The sequence below is a fragment of the Pristiophorus japonicus genome, chromosome 12 (assembly GCF_044704955.1).
Source record: "Pristiophorus japonicus isolate sPriJap1 chromosome 12, sPriJap1.hap1, whole genome shotgun sequence".
In the NCBI taxonomy this organism is placed as follows: Eukaryota; Metazoa; Chordata; class Chondrichthyes; family Pristiophoridae; genus Pristiophorus; species Pristiophorus japonicus.
The window spans coordinates 80,678,260-80,694,159 of NC_091988.1; the positions used below are offsets into that span (position 1 = coordinate 80,678,260).

Sequence of the window (15,900 nt, forward strand, 5' to 3'; positions counted from 1 at the left end):
GACATCCGGTGGTCGTGAAAGGCGCTATATAAATCCAAGCCTTAGCAGAGAGCCGGCACGGGCTCGATGGTCCGAATGGCCTCCTCCTGTTCTGTAACCATTCTGTGATTCTATGATTCTGTGCAGAGGGATGGAGGTTCATTATTTGTGGCAGAGAATTAAAATGCATTAAAAAGGGGTTTGACTTTGCACTGAGAGGATGTCAGTGGGAGACCCTGTGGACGGTGGGTGAGTGACTGATTGGGTTGCCGTGGTTACCGGCGCCGGAAATGGTCGGGTGACCCGGAAGCGGTGCTGTGGGGCCGGGGATGGAGCGGCCGGGTCCGGGATTCAGCCTCGCTGGCTGTGCGGCCGCGCTGGAAGGGGCGCTGGGCCGCTCGGCCGCCCGTCTCTGGTTCAAGGAGAGCAGCGGCCGCAACCTGCGCGGCCGGGATTGGATCGCGCCCCGAGGGGCCCTCGGCAAACTGTTCCGGCGGGGCCAGGTGGGCAAGGCCGCAGGAAAGGGTGGGGTGTCAAAGGGCAAGGGTCAGAGGCAGGCTGCGCCAAGGGAGATGCCAAAGGGTGGCCTTGCGAATGGGGTACCCCATCGAGCAATGCCCCTCGCTGTGCCTGTTGGTCACTCCTTATCGATAATGGTCACTCCTTTGTAGCGGGTGGTCACGGGCAAGGACCGAGATACCGGCTGTGGCTCAGTGGGTAGCACCCTCGCCTCCTGAGTCAGAAGGTTGTGCGTTCACAGACCCACTCCAGAGACTTGAGCATAAAAATCTAGGCTGACACATCAGTTCAGTGCTGAGGGAGCGCTGCACTATCGGAGCCTGCCTCTTTCGGATGAGATTAAAACCATTCTCAGGTGAATGTAAAAGCGACATCATCAGAACTAATCTGATTATTTGCCATTTGTGGGAGCTTGCTGTTGGAGCAAATTGGCTGCTGTGTTTCCTACATTACAACAGTGCCTGCACTTCACAAAAGTACTTCATTAGCTGTAAAGCACATTGGGGCATCTTGAGTTCGTGAAAGGCAATGTCTTTTTTAAGATAATTTGGGATTATTTCCACCGGAGCAGAGAAGGCTAAAGAGAAGATTTAAGAGTTTTCTTTCTTTGCAATCACAAAGATTTTGGATAGAGTGAATTCTTGCAGCTCAGCCGTGATCTCATTGAATGGTGCAACAGGCTCGAGGGGCCGAGTGACCTCCTCCTGTTCCCAAGGCTTGCTTCCTCCGGGTGGGGGGGGGGGGATTGACGGGTCGCGAGAAGGATTAGGAGTAATGTATTTACACGGCGGCTTGTTGGAGCCTGGAATGTGTCGCCAAATGGAGCGGTTGAGGCAGAGGCATTTTAAAATGGAGGAATTGTACAGATATGTGATGTATGGGAAGATGCAGGGGTATGGAGAGCTCATGCGGCATTGGGATTAGTTTTGGATTTGCCCTCGCAAAGAGACGGCACAGCCACAATGGTCCAAATGGCCTCTTGCGCAATGATCTTTTTAGCCGAACCAGCTTTGTGTAGTTAATGCCGCTTGCTGTTGGGCACAAAATGAGACCGCACTACTCCTAAATGTCCCAAAAGTACTGCCGTTTGAGGCACCTCCAACCCATTGGTTGCACTGAGCATCTTCTATGCAAAATGTTACGTGCTATTACCATGGCATTTTAAAATCAGTCCCTCACGACATTAAATGATTGGATTAGACAGCAGCAAAAATCGTAGCGGCTGCTGAGTAGGCAAGTGTGTTCAACTCCTTTGGAAAGTAGTGGGGAAAGTTATTTTGGGTGAGGCAGCCTTACTCTGTCTTACACAGGTTATACACGGTTGTGATTTAAGTCCAGGGCTGCTTCCAATGGTGGGTAAACACACTGCCCTTTGTGATCTGAATCCATACAGACCAGAAAGTTCCAGTAAGGTACTCCAGCTAACATCAGATAATTAATTGATCCCATTCAGGGCAGCAGTTGAGTTGGAATATATAGGATTCTAAGTGGGATTGACAGGGTAGATGCTGAGAGGTTGTTTCCCCTGGCTGGAGAGTCCAGAACTAGGGGGCACAGTCTCTGGATAAGGGGTGAGTCATTTAGGACTGAGATGAGAAATTTCTTCACTCAGAGGGTTGTGAAGTTTTGAAATTCTCTACCCCAGAGGGCTGTGGATGCTGAGTGTCTTGAGTATATTCAAGGCTGAGATCAATAGATTTTTGGACTCTAGGGGAATCAAGGGATAGAAGGATAGAGTGGGAAGGTGGAGTTGAGGCCGAAGATCAACCATGATCTTATTGAATGGCGGAGCAGGTTTGTGGGGGTGTATGACCTACTCCTGCTCCTAATGCTTACGAGTTACACTTGTGCTCCACCCATAGGCTGGGAAAGGAGGAGAAAAAACATAAAGCAGGCTTCATCCTGCTGCTGGTAAGTGGGCATATGCAGACATTGGGCAAGAACTTCTGTCAGTGGGCTACAGAAAGCCTACATTAAATCAGTCCCCCGTGTCGGTGCACATGTGAAGGATGGGCACTGAGGGGAGATACTGGAGGGCTCTGTTTGATCCGTCGCACTGTACCACAGTCCAAGTCAGTGCCTTCAGTGGCAGGAAGAAGCATTGTGGGAAGAGGGGTGTGCAGAAAGTCAGCCAACGGAATTGGAAGTAAATCAGCAAGAGTGCGATAGAAGGGGCTAACCAGTCTTTATGGTGAAATTCTATCTTATTCCATCCCTCGGCAGGTGCAGAAAACACCTGGGACTGTGTCTGGGCTCTCGGATCAGATAAATTGTCAAACCTTTATAATATATTAGAAGAGAAATAAAGACTTGCATTTATATAGCGCCTTTCACAACCACCGGATGTCCCAAAGCGCTTTACAGCAAATGAAGTACTTTCTGGAGTGTAGTCACTGTTGTAATGTGGGAAATGCGGCAGTCAATTTGCGCACAGCAAGCTCTCACAAACAGCAATGTGATAATGACCAGATAATCTGCTTTTGTTTTGTTGATTGAGGGATAAATATTAGCCCGGACACGTGGGATAACTCCCCTGCTCTTCTTCGAAATAGTGCCATGGGATCTTTTACATCCACCTGAGGGAGCAGACGGGGCCTCGGTTTAACGTCTCATCCTAATGACGGCCCCTCCGACAGTGCGGCACTCCCTCAGCACTGCACTGGGAGTGTCAGCCTAGATTTATGTGCTCTCGTCCCTGGAGTGGGACTTGAACCCACAACCTTCTGACTCGGTAAAGCGTGCGACCCACTGAGCCACAGCTGTATTAGAAGAGGTAGTGTAATCAGCTTATAATGTTTTGCAGAGCACGTTTTCAAAATGCTTTATTATGATAGTTCTCTTTTAAATAAAAATGTTTTAAGTACTGCTGTGTCTGATAGACCATTATGGAGGATGGTAGCAGCATCACCAAATTACACTTGTCGCTACAAATTCTGCCCAGTTTTTAGCAGATACAAGTGGATTTACTTAAGGCATTTAATAAAAAGAACCTAAGAAATAGGAGCAGGTGTATGCCATTTTGCCCCTCGAGCCTGCTCCGCCATTTAATAAGATCATAGCTGATCTGATCATGGACTCCGCTCCACTTCTCTGCCCGCTCCCCAAAATGAGGGCATGATAGAAACAGTGAACTCTAAACCTAAGGCACTTTGTGTTACAAATAAAACACTAGTTCGGCCCCAGCTGGAGTATTGTGGACACCACACTTTAGAAAGGACGTGAAGGCTTCGGAGAGGATACAGAATTTACTAGAATGGATCCAGGGATGAGGGATTACAGTTTGGTGGATCGACTGAGAAGCTGGGGTTGTTCGCCTTGCAGCAGAGAAGGCCAAGAAGAGATTTGATCGAGGTGTTTAAAATCATAAAGGATTTAGATAGAGTAAATAAAGAGAAATGGTTTCCAATGATGGAAGGGTCGATAACCAGGGGGCACAAATTTAAGATGATTGGCAAAAGAACCAGAGACGACATGAGGCAGTGGTTAGGATTTGGAATGCACTGCCTGATAGGGCAGTGGATACAGATTCAATAGTAGCCTTCAAAGGGTAATTGGATAAATACTTGAAGGAGAAAAAAATAGCAGGGATATGGGGAAAGAACCGGGGGAGCGGGACTGACTGGATTGCACTTCGAAAAAGCCGGCACGGACTCAATGGGCCGAATGGCCTCCTTGTGTGCTGTACTATTCTTTGAGTTTTCAATTGCTCGTTTTCTTAAGGGGACTGAGTCAGAGCCATTGACAGCAATACACCTCTTTGCTCGCTTGCAAGTCATAATTCTTCACAATACAGGCTTTGGAATTTAAAACATTCCTCCCCCCGCCCCCCCACAAAAAAAGTGTCTAGTCTTTGCAAGTAAATCTAGAAAATGAGCGAGTGTCCATAAGCAATTCAGCCTGTGGGTGCATCACAGACAAGGTTACTCCTGTCCAGCAAGAATTACTGCACATCATTCAGGAACAAAAAGCCCAGCTGATTTTCCAGACGTTCTGATCCCACCCATTTCCTGGGATACTGAGGCTGGTTGTTGCCTTCCCAGCAGATACACGTTCACTCGGTCCAAGCCCTTCTGATCTGTACGGTGAGGTGCACTTACCAAACCAGCCACATGGTGGAGCCCCAAAGCTTACTTCTACAGGCTGCACTGCAGGTTGCCGAAGCAATATGTAATGGGGACTGAGGTTCAAAGATTTGTTGATCTCCCTTCAACCATAAAATAAAGTAAAAGTTGATCTCAGCCTCGTTTTGCACCAAGTCCTGTTCACCCATCGCCCCTGTGCTCGCGGAGCTACATTGGCTTCCGGTTAAGCAACGCCTCGATTTTAAAATTATCATTGGTTTCAAATCCCTGCATGGCCTCGCCCTTCCCAATCTTTGTAACCACCTCGAGCTTCACCATCCTCCGAGATCTCTGCACTCCTAAAATTCTGGCCTCTTGCGCATCCTCGATTGTAAGCCTTCCACCATTGCTGGCCATGCCTTCAGCTGTCTGGGCACTAAGCTCTGGAACTCCCTCCCTGAACCTCTCTACCTCTCTACCTCTCTCTCCTCCTTTAAGACGCTCTTATATCTTTGACCAAGCTGTTGGTCATCTGCCCTAATTACGAGGGGGGCATAGTTTTAAGGTGGTTGGTGGAAGGTTCAGAGGGGATTTGAGGGGAAGCTTCTTCACGCAGAAGGTTGTGGGGGTCTGGAACTCACTGCCTGGATGGGTGGTAGAGGCAGAAACCCTCATCACATTTAAAAGGTGCTTGGATGGGCACCTGAAGTGCACCTGCAGGGTTACAAACCTAGAGCTGGTAAGTGGGATTAGACTGGATAACCTCTTGTTGGCTGGCGCAGATACTATGGTAAGTACTGCAGGGAATCGAATATGGCCAAGGTGATGATCTGGGCTAGTTTTGATCACCTGGTTGGGTCGGAGAGGAATTTTCCCAGATTTTTTTCCCCAATTGGCCTGAGTTTTTAATCTTTATTTGCCTCTCCCAGGAGATTGCATGGCTCCGGTTGGGGTGGAGTGTAGAATGTTGCGGTGTAAGGGAGTGTCGCAGTTGTGTGGGGCGGACTGGTTGGGCCGGATGCTCTTTACCTGTCCGTCATTATTTATTGTAACCTTCAGGGCTGCTGACCGACAGGGCCGTGTGGCTCTTTGTCGGCCGGCGTGGTCACGATGGGCCGAAATGGCCGCCTCCTGCACTGTAGATTTCTATGTTTCTAATATCTCCTTATGTGGCTCGGTGTCAAATTATTTTTGATAACGCTCCCGTGGTGCTTCGAGATAAAAGCAAAGACGAGTATTCAGTTTGGGTATAATCTTCAAAGTTGACCGCTCTCAAAATGTTAGCCTATCTTTTCTGGTGTAGATACCGACTGGCCTGCTCAGCATTTTCTGTTCTTTTTTTAATTGTCCTTTTTGAGATGCAAAAAAAAATTGTAAATAACAACAGCTTCAAATGGTTTCAGGTTCCTGAAGATCACATCGAGAGATTGGTGTGCGAGTACCGCCACAGCCTCTACATACACAGCTGCGAGCAGACAGGTGCCGGGCTGGTGATTCGCTTGGACCATCCTGCCCTTTTCAAACAGGTCCTGAGCAACCTCCCTCTCTACACCAGACCCACGAAGGCCGTGGCGGCAAAGAAGAGGTGCGTGGTTCTGAACTGCGCGCCGTTGCAGGGGAACAGGGCACCGGAGTCGCTTACAGTTGGTCACTTGAGAGCCATCCTACTGTCGGACCACCTCGCCGAAGTGTTGCGGCAACAAGGGTGAGTTTTACTGACATAACCTTCTCTCCCCGGCGAGCGCTTCCGCTCTGTGGGGGCTGAGTAGGTATTGATGTTTTGGGGGTGATAATGGCGGCGCGTTGGGAAAGTTAGGCCCCGGGAATAGTTTGCGCCTCAGTTTGGGCAGCGCTAAGGAAGGGCGTTGTACACCTCTCATGGCGCTAGAATGGAAAACTCCCGAGCTAAAGAGCCGGGCCGGGAGCACTTCGAGAGAGGCCTGGGAGGGGTGGAGGGGAGAACCGGAAAAAAATACGGGTTGGGCAGGAGTTCAAGAATATTCCCAAAGCATTGTCAACGCCAACACGACTCAAATCGCAAAAAAAAATTGAAAGTAAAAACAATCACACTTCCCTTAGGAGTGAAGTTGGACCGCCTGATTTCCCAGGAGGTCAGTACGGGGTGCGCATCGGGGCGGACGGGTCGGGCAGGAGTTCAAACTCGTGCCGGTGTCACGACCAGGGGCGTTGCACACTGGTGCAGCTCTTCCGGGCAATGCTGTTCCACGCCACCACAAAACCAGACCCGAGGATTTGCTAGGGGGCGCTGGAAATTCACCGCCTGTTCAAAACACCTCACCACCGCCGCTCCGGGGCGAAAAACGGAGCGGAGAAGACCTGAAAATCCAGCCCCATAAGTCAGGAGCCCCATTGCAGACACTAATATTTAAAACACTCCCAAGATAAATTGAGGCAGTTTTATTTCCTCATTGTGCATTAATCAATGCTTTGGTGCAATCATCCTGTGCAATTTTAATCCATTTAAATAGGTTAATACATTTGAAATGGTCAACGACTGGATTGAAATGCCACGGTGAATTGTTTGCAAATGTTTTGGACACTATCAGAGGACTTATACCCGGCATGTGTTGTATTAGTTGACACAGTGCACAAGGCTGCAGAACTGCCAGTGCCCACGGAACTGCACCTCAAAAGAGTTGGTGTGAAGAAGGGAGGAAATCAGATTCAGAGAATCATAGAAAAATTACAACACAGAAGGCGGCCATCCGGCTCATCATGCCGGCGGCGGTCGAAAAAGAGCTATTGAGCCTAATCCCCCCCCCCCCCCCCCCCCTCCCCTCCTCTTGGTCCGTAGCCCTTAGGTTTCAGCACTTCAAGTGCATATCCAAGTACTTTTTAAATGTGATGAGGGTTTCTGCCTCTACCATCCTTTCAGGCAGCGAGTTCCAGAACCCCACAGCCCTCTGCGCAGAAAATTTGTTTCCTCATCTCCCCTCTAATCCTTCTACCAACTACTTTAAATCTATGCCCCCTGGTTATTTGACCCCTCTGCTAAGGGAAACCGGTCCTTCCTACCTACACTATCTAGGCCCCTAATAATTTTATACACCTCAATTAAATCTCCCCTCAGCCTCCTCTGTTCCAACGAAAACAACCCCACCCTATCCACACTTTCCTCATGGCTAAAGTTTTCCAGTTTTGGCAACATCCTCGAAAGTCTCCTCTGTACCTTCTCTAGTGCAATCACATCCTTCCTGTAATGTGGTGACTAGAACTGTACGCAGTACTCAAGCTGTGGCCTAACTAGTGTTGTATACAGTTCAAGCATAACCTCCTGCTCTTGTATTCCATGTCTCGGCTAATAAAGGAAAGCATTCCATATGCCTTTTTAACTATCCTATCGACCTGCCCTGCTACTTTTTAAGGGTTCTTCAAGACACATTTGTATCTAAAACTATCCTTTGCCTCGGGCTCTATCCCCCTCCCTGGTTGCTTGCTGTGTCTCAGTCAGACAGTGTGCAACTTTGGGTGTCCTTTTCAGTCCATGGAGGACCTTCAAACTAAATATCCTATTGACCAACGAGACTGTACATTTCTACATCCGCAATGTCACCCAAGACCCTCAACCTTGTTCTCGTTATTTGCAACCTCCACTTCTCCTATGGTGGCCCTCCAAACTCCATTCTGCACAGATTCCAACTCATCTTAAACGCTGCCGGCTGCATTCTGTCCAGCACCAAGTCCCGCTCGTACATCGTCTGGGTCCTTCTCAATCACACATTGAATTCAAAATACAGGTTGGACCTCACTGGTCCGGAAACAACCGTGGTTTGGCATTAGTTGGGCCTGAGGGAGAGGAGGATTTATACACAGTTATGGGCAATAACCCGTAAGCGTTCTGCACAGAAAGCCACTGCACAGCATTTAGTCGTTGTCTGTAAACACTCCGTTTAAAAAAAAAAAAGCACCAACCAGCGCGTTAAGCACCACTGGGAGAGGCTGTCAGTGAGTGAGTGTGTGCGTGCTTACTGAGGGAACCGCCCACAGGCTTCCAGCACGTGCGCACCCACACACACACAGGAACCCGGGCGCTGTCGACAGGTCGTCGACCTGCAACATTAACTCTGCTTTTCTCTCCACAGATGCTGCCTGACCCAGTGAGATTTCCAGCATTTTCTGTTTTCATTTCAGATTCCAGCATCCGCAGTATTTTGCTTTTGTACCGCTAAGACTAGGCTAGGCGTGATTTCCCGTGGTCCGGAAAATTCTCTGTTTCGGCACCAGTCAGGTCCAGAGGGTGCCGGACACAGAGGTCCAACCTGTACTCTCTGACAAACCACCTTGGCCTAACCTTCCCTTGAAACCCCGTCCCGCCCTATATCAGCTCGTACACTTTGGTTCCCTGAATCTTACCTCCGATCCCTCTGCACTAATCCTTGGTGGTAGAGCATTCAGCTTTCTCATCCCTACGTCTGGAACTCCTTTCCTAAACCCCTCCAGTCCCACCCACCCTTTCCTTCAACAGTCGTTGAAGGAAAGGGTGGGTGGGACTGGTTTGCCACATGCTCCTTCCGTTGCCTGTGCTTGTTTTCTGCATGCTCTCGGTGACGAGACTCGAGGTGCTCAGCACCCTCCTGGATGCACTTCCTCCACTTAGGGCGGTCTTTGGCCAGGAACTCCCAGGTGTCGGTGGGGCTGTTACATTTTACCAAGGAGGTTTTGAGGGTGTCCTTGAAACGTTTCCTCTGCCCACCTTGAGCTTGCTTGCCGTGTAGGAGTTCTGAGTAGAGCGCTTGCTCTGGGAGTCTTGTGTCAGGCATGAGGACGATGTGGTCCACCCAACGGAGCTGGTCAAGTATGGTCAGTGTTCGATGCTGGGGATGTTGGCCTGATCGAGGACGCTAACGTTGGTGCGTCTGTCCTCCCAGGGGATTTGCAGAATCTTGCGGAGACATTGTTGGTGGTATTTCTCCACTGATTTGAGGGGTCTGCTGTATATGGTCCACGTCTCTGAGCCATACAGGAGGGCGGGTATCACTGCAGCCCTGTAGACCATGAGCTTAGTGGCACTTTTGAGGGCCTGAAATTCGAAAACTCTTTTCCTCAGGCGGCCAAAGGCTGCGTTGGCGCACTGGAGGCAGTGTTGAACCTTGTCGTCGATGTCTGTCCTTGCTGATAATAGACTCCCGAAGTATGGGAAGTGGTCCACGTTGTCCAGGGCCGCATCATGGATCTTGATGACTGGGGGACAGTGCAGGGTGGCGGGGTCAGGTTGATGGAGGTTACTGAATGGCAGAGCGGGCATGAGGGACCGAATGGCCTACTCCTGCTCCTAATTCTTATGTTCTTATGCTCAGTGTTTGTTTCTCCTCTGATATACCTTGGGGTGTTTACTACATTACAGGTTCTATACAAATGCACATTTTTGTATCTAATTTTTATAAAAAGGTATTTCCGCTGATTGACACCAATGACCTTGAGGTCGCTATAAGTTTCTGAGAGCTTGTGTTTCAGAAAGTCAATGGCCAGAAATGTTTTGTGTAGCTACAGCTTTGTGTTTTTTTTTGTTGACTGAATTTCTCTCCCTGTTTTTCTCCCGTTAGCTGGGTAGTGCATGCGACCCCAAACCTTCCCCAAAACACTGCTGTCTGCACCTTTCTGAAGTTACTGAGAGTCAGTTGGGCGTCCACCCTACAAACCACGTCCGCCGAGGAAAGAGTTTCCGACTTCCAGAAGATTCTGTCAGAGTCGGTTTACACGCAGCTCGGGCAGTCTGAGGCCCCGTCAGATCGGGCACGTAAAGTGCTGCCTAAAGATGTGCTGTTCAAGGTGCATTTAAGACAGTTTGTGAAAGAGAAGGAGCTAGAAGGTTACGATGCCAACTTGGACGTGGCTTTAGGTAGGTCCCGACTTTATTTTTGTTTAAGGCTAGAATTAGAACACAATTAACTGCAGTGAAACCCCTTTCTCCCCCGAATAACAGAAAGTGGAAGATAAGGGTTTATGCATGTAAAGTACAGCAATATCTTCGACATGGCAATAAAAACAAGCCAATATTTTTTTTTAAGTTCTGCAGTGTAATAGAGCTCCCCCTAGTGGACTACTGCTCTCCCTAGTGGGCTACTGATGTACTGCAACTACTGATGTAAGTACAATAAAAGGATCATGTGGCAAAGTCACATGACTGTTCCTGTATAGCGCCATCTTGTGCGTGTGTGTGCTTCTGTTAGTGATGTCGTAAGAATATTCACACACATGATTTGTGACTCGCACGTTTTTTCCTGTGAAACTTCTGATGAATAATTTGCAGGTGGGATAATGGAGATTGCACTGAAAAGCGGGCATAGAGGCAGACTAATCTTCACACACACACTGGAGTGGAGTCTCCATGTATCATAATTAAAGAAACCAGGGTCAGCCACTGCCACCAATCTTTGTCAGGAATTCTTGCTCGAAACCATAGAGGGGTAAATTGTACAGACTGGCCATTGGTGTGTCAGCCAGGGCTCAGTGGGTCGCACTCTCACCTGAGTCAGAAGGTCATGTGTTCAAGTCCCACTGCAAAGACTTGAGCACAAAATCTAGGCTGACACATCAGTGCAGTGCTGAGGGAGTGCTGCACTGTCGGAAGTGCCATCTTTCAGATGAGACGTTAAACCGAGGTCCCATCTGCTCTCAAGGTGAACGTAAAAGATCGATCCCATGGCACTATTTCAAAGGAGAGCAGGGGAGTTATCCCCAGTGTCCCGGCCAACCGTTATCCCTCAATCAACATCACTACAACAGATTATCTGGTCAATATCACATTGCTGTTTGTAGGAGTTTGCTGTGTGCAGATTGGCTGCCGCATTTTCAACAGTGACTCCACTCCAAAAGTACTTCATTGGCTGTAAAGTGCTTTGGGACGTCCTGAGGCCGTGAAAGGTGCTATATAAATGCAAGGCTTTTTTGGACTGGAGGAGCAAGCCTGTCTGCCTTCCCAGTTTGGTTTCAGTTTCGCACTTGATTCCCAAGGCTTTTTTTAATTCATTCTCAGGATGTGGGCGTCGCTGGCAAGGCCACCATTTATTGCCCATCCCTAATTGCCCTCGAGAAGGTGGTGGTGAGCTGTCTTCTTTAAGTGGCATTTCAGAGGGACAGTTAAGAGTCAACCACATTGCTGTGGGTCTGGAGTCACATATAGGCCAGACTGGGTAAGGGCAGCAGATTTCCTTCCCTAAAGGACATTAGTGAACTAGATGGGTTTTTATGATGATCCGGTAGTTTCGTGGTCACTATTACTGATGCTAGTTATTTTTATTCCAGATTTATTTGATTAACTGAATTTAAATGCCCCAGCTGCTGTGCTGGGATTTGAAATCATGTCTCTGGATTACTCATCCAGTAACATAACCAGAATGCTGCTGTCCCCCTTGACATTTGCAACAAGGCTCGATATTTGCCAATCCATCTGTGCAGATAAGCCACTCTCTACTCATATGGATCTTGGTAGTTTGATTTGAAGTCTATAAACCACACTGATGGGTTTCTACAAGTTAGAGCCCCAGATATATTAAACCAATCTGCAGCATCAGGCAATGTCAGAAATGATATAAATAGAATGTAGGTTTGTGTCCCTCCCTTCGAGGAGAGAGGCCTGTGTCCCTTAAGGCTAGGTGGTGTAATTGCTCTTCACCGTGCAACAACAACAACAGCTTGTATTTATATAGCACCTTTAACGTAATGAAATGTCTCGAAGCGCTTCACAGGAGTATCATGAGATAAAAAAATGTGACACCGAGCCGCATAAGTAGAAATAAGTGCAGGTGACCAAAAACTTGGTCAAAGAGGTAAGTTTTAAGGAATGTCTTGGAAGGAGGTTTAGGCAACAGATGGCACGGCCACCAATGGTTGAGTGATTATTGTCCGGGATGTTCAAGAGGGCACAGACATCTCTTGGTGGTGGTGGTGGGGGGGGGCGGTTACAGAGATAGGAAGGGGCGAGGGCCTAGGAAGGATTTGAAAACAAGGATGAGAATTTTAAAATTGAGGCGTTCCTTAACCGGAAGCCAATGTAGGTCAGCGAGCACAGGGTGATGGATGAGCGGGACTTGGTGCGAGTTAGGACACGGGCAGCCGAGTTTTGGATCACTTCTAGTTTACATAGAGTAGAATGTGGGAGGCCAGCCAGGAGTGCGTTGGAATAGTCAAGTCTCAAGGTAACAAAGGCATGGGTGAGGGTTTCAACAGCGGATGAGTTGAGGTAGGGGCGAAGACGGGCGATGTCATGGAGAACGCTGGCTTTCTTTGATCGACGGGTGAATGAAGAATTTGTAGACATCGTGTTCTTGGAAAGAGGGAGCTGAAACACAGCATTAATGGTTTTGTATCTGTAAAAGGGCAGAGTGCAGGAAGTAGAAAACCTAGATTATGTAAAGGATTATTGTGCAAATACAGGAAACTTTAAGCACTGTTTTCACGTTTATTTAATCACATTTCTCTGCGGTTTGGAAGTCAGGGTTGGGATGAGGGTGGTTGGGAGTCAACGTTCTGAGAGGAGTTGTCCCAATCAGATGTGGTCGAACAAATGTGCCAAAGGATTGAATGTGTTCGAGGAAGCATGTGATTGCCCATCCTATAGCTATCTATAATAGTGAATCGCTCATGGAACTACTCAGTGAAGTGTTTCTCTTACCTGTCCACTGTGTGGTCAGTGTGCATTTCCTGTTGTCACACTCACTTCCTGTGTCACGATTGTGTTACAGTTTTGTCACGGTACTCGGACGAAGAACAGGAGAGTTCTCCCGGCCAACATTTATCCCTCAAACAACACCAAAAGAAAGACTTTAATTTATATAGCCTCTTTCACGACCTCAGGACGTCCCAAAGCGCTTTATAGCCGATGAAGTACTTTTGAAGTGTTGTCGCTTTTGTAATGTAGGAAACGCAAAAGCCAATTTGCGCACTGCAAGCTCCCACAAACAGCAATGAGATAATGGCCAGATAATCTGTTTTAGTGATGTCGGTTGAGGGATATATATTGGCCCATGACACCGGGGAGAACTCCCCTGCTCTTCTTCGAAATATTGTAGTGCAATGGGATCTTTTACGCCCACCTGAGGGGGCAAATGGGGCCTCGGTTTAACGTCTCATCCGAAAGACGTCACCTCTGACAGTGCGACACTCCCTCAGCACTGAGATGAGGGTGCTACCAACTGAGTTACAGCTGACACTTTTTTTGAAAAAAAAACATTATCTGGGCATTTACCTCTTTGCTGTTTGTGGGACCTTCCTGTGGTCAAATTGGCTGTCGCGTTTCTCTGCAACAGTGACTGCATGTCATTGGCTGTAGCACTTGGAGATGTCCTGAGGTCGTGAAAAGCGCTATATCAATGCAAGTTCTTGTCTCCTAGGCAGTATTATTGTACACTCAACTCAACTCAAACTGTGATCGATACCGTAAATCTTATCTACACTTCTGATGCTGTTACATTAAACTTCATTTGCATCAAGTTGTGGTGGCTTAAGCTTTAAGTTGAGAATTTCAGATGAAGGGACACATTTCTTTGTGCAGGACAGCACCATGATTGAAACAAGAGACTAGACAGTGAGGTACATCTAGAAGCAGGGTTAGGTGAAACCCAGTTTAGCTTTTAAAACCTGCAGGTGTTTGGAGGAGATATAGATTGGGGCAAGGCAGGGAGTTCCCGTTTTTAGATCCTGGGAAAGAGTAGGAAACAGTGCGCTAAGTCTTGATTTCAAGACAGTGAGGATGTGGATATAGGATTGTGTAATTGGAGCTTCGATGGAACAAGAACGGGCAGTCAAAGGAGCAATAACCATGGTTGCGTCCAAATAAAAAAACACAAGGATAGCTGCAGCAAGGAGAAATGAAGGCGAGAGAAGATCAGACAACAAGCCTTTAAGTTTTCTCAAGTACCGATAAAATATGTAACTGTAAATGTGGTAGATTGTACATTTTGTTTAAACTTACCTATTACTTCCTCTGAAACAGCAATGTAAACCAGCACAGTGTCCGCTGTGGCTCAGTGGGCAGCACTCTCGCCTGAGTCAGAAGGTTCGGTGTTGAAGACCCACTCCAGAGACTTGAGCACAAAAATCTAGGCAGACACTCCCAGTGCAGTGCTGAGGGAGGGCTGCACTGTCGGAGGTGCAGTCTGAGATGTTAAACCAACTACCTTCTTGGGTGAAAAGTATTGGTGAAAAACCGGGTGCTTGAAGGAGTTGAACAGCTTTATGGAAAGAAACAGAGAGAGCATAAAGACCTAGAAAAGTTGAGAGAAAATATAAACTTTTTGAAGCTCAGAGAGCATGAGGAAAGACCTCAAGGGCACTATTTCAATGAAGAACAGGGGAGTTATCCCTGATATCCTGGCCAACATTTATCATTCAATCAACATCATTAGCATATTGCTGTCTGTGGGAGCTTGCTGTGTGCAAATTGCCTGTGCGTCTCCTTCATTACAGCAGTGACTGCACTTCAAAAAGTACTTAATTGGCTGCAAAGCACTTTGGGATGCCAGGGATCGTGAAAGGTGCTATAGAAAGGCAAGTCAGTCTGTCTTTCAGTGACATAAAGCTATTCAATGCATGCTGTGTTGTGGTCTGTTTTTAAAATGGAGATATGATTGGGGCACTGTATACTGAGTGGATCATTTTAAAATAATAAGCCAATAACTGAGGCACAGACTTCTTTCTGTATAGGAGCTAGGAACGTTATTTACTTGGTGGCATTTTCAGATGTTAAACGAGTATAATTGATTTTGCTTTGTACAGTGCAGGAGGAAGCCCTGAGGCAGATAGCAGAGCTCCAACACACAGTCTTACAGGTCAGTATAAGCATAGCCTACTCTGCTGATTCTCAAGGCTGAAATGTTCCCCATTGTTTCCTGTTCTAATCTACACGTCTGCTTGCTGAGGGATGCCAGTGCAACACTTCTCCTTATAACATTTAGTATCAGCACAAAGCATATCCAAGTTTGGTATAGCATCGGTTAGATACATCGTAAAGCTCCCTCTGCTGATTCAGCATCACTCCCAGAACAGAATTCCCTGCTGTGAGATTTCATGTTTCTGCACCAGCTCTCGACACTGCCATTCGGTGTTAAACTATGAATAGTTTTGTCCTGTAAACTCCGTGATACTGGGTACGCGCGCACGTTTTAAAAAAAAATGCCGCGAGTTATAGTGATCTGGAATGCGCTGCCTGAAAGGGTGGTGGAAGCAGATTCATTAGTAACTCTCAAAAGGAAAGTGGATATATACTTAAAAAGGAAACATTTGCTATGGGGAAAGAGCAGGAAGGAGTGGGACTAATTGGCTAGCTCTTTCAAAGAGCGGGCACGATGGGCCGAATGGCCCCACCGTCTGCTGTATGATT

The 15,900-nt window shown here is 47.7% G+C and overlaps 1 protein-coding gene across 3 annotated transcripts in view; it reads left to right on the top strand.

Moving 5' to 3' along the window:
- The first annotated feature begins 294 nt into the window (after positions 1 to 294).
- dalrd3 (DALR anticodon binding domain containing 3) overlaps positions 295 to 15,900 on the top strand; it is a 42,842-nt gene continuing 27,236 nt past the window's right edge. For all 3 annotated transcript variants that reach the window (XM_070895711.1, XM_070895712.1, XM_070895713.1), the window contains exons 1-4: positions 295 to 482; positions 5,963 to 6,264; positions 10,124 to 10,419; positions 15,297 to 15,349. In XM_070895711.1, the coding sequence (XP_070751812.1) occupies positions 309 to 482; positions 5,963 to 6,264; positions 10,124 to 10,419; positions 15,297 to 15,349 (825 nt within the window). In that variant the 5' untranslated portion in view covers positions 295 to 308. The remainder of the gene's footprint in view (positions 483 to 5,962; positions 6,265 to 10,123; positions 10,420 to 15,296; positions 15,350 to 15,900) is intronic.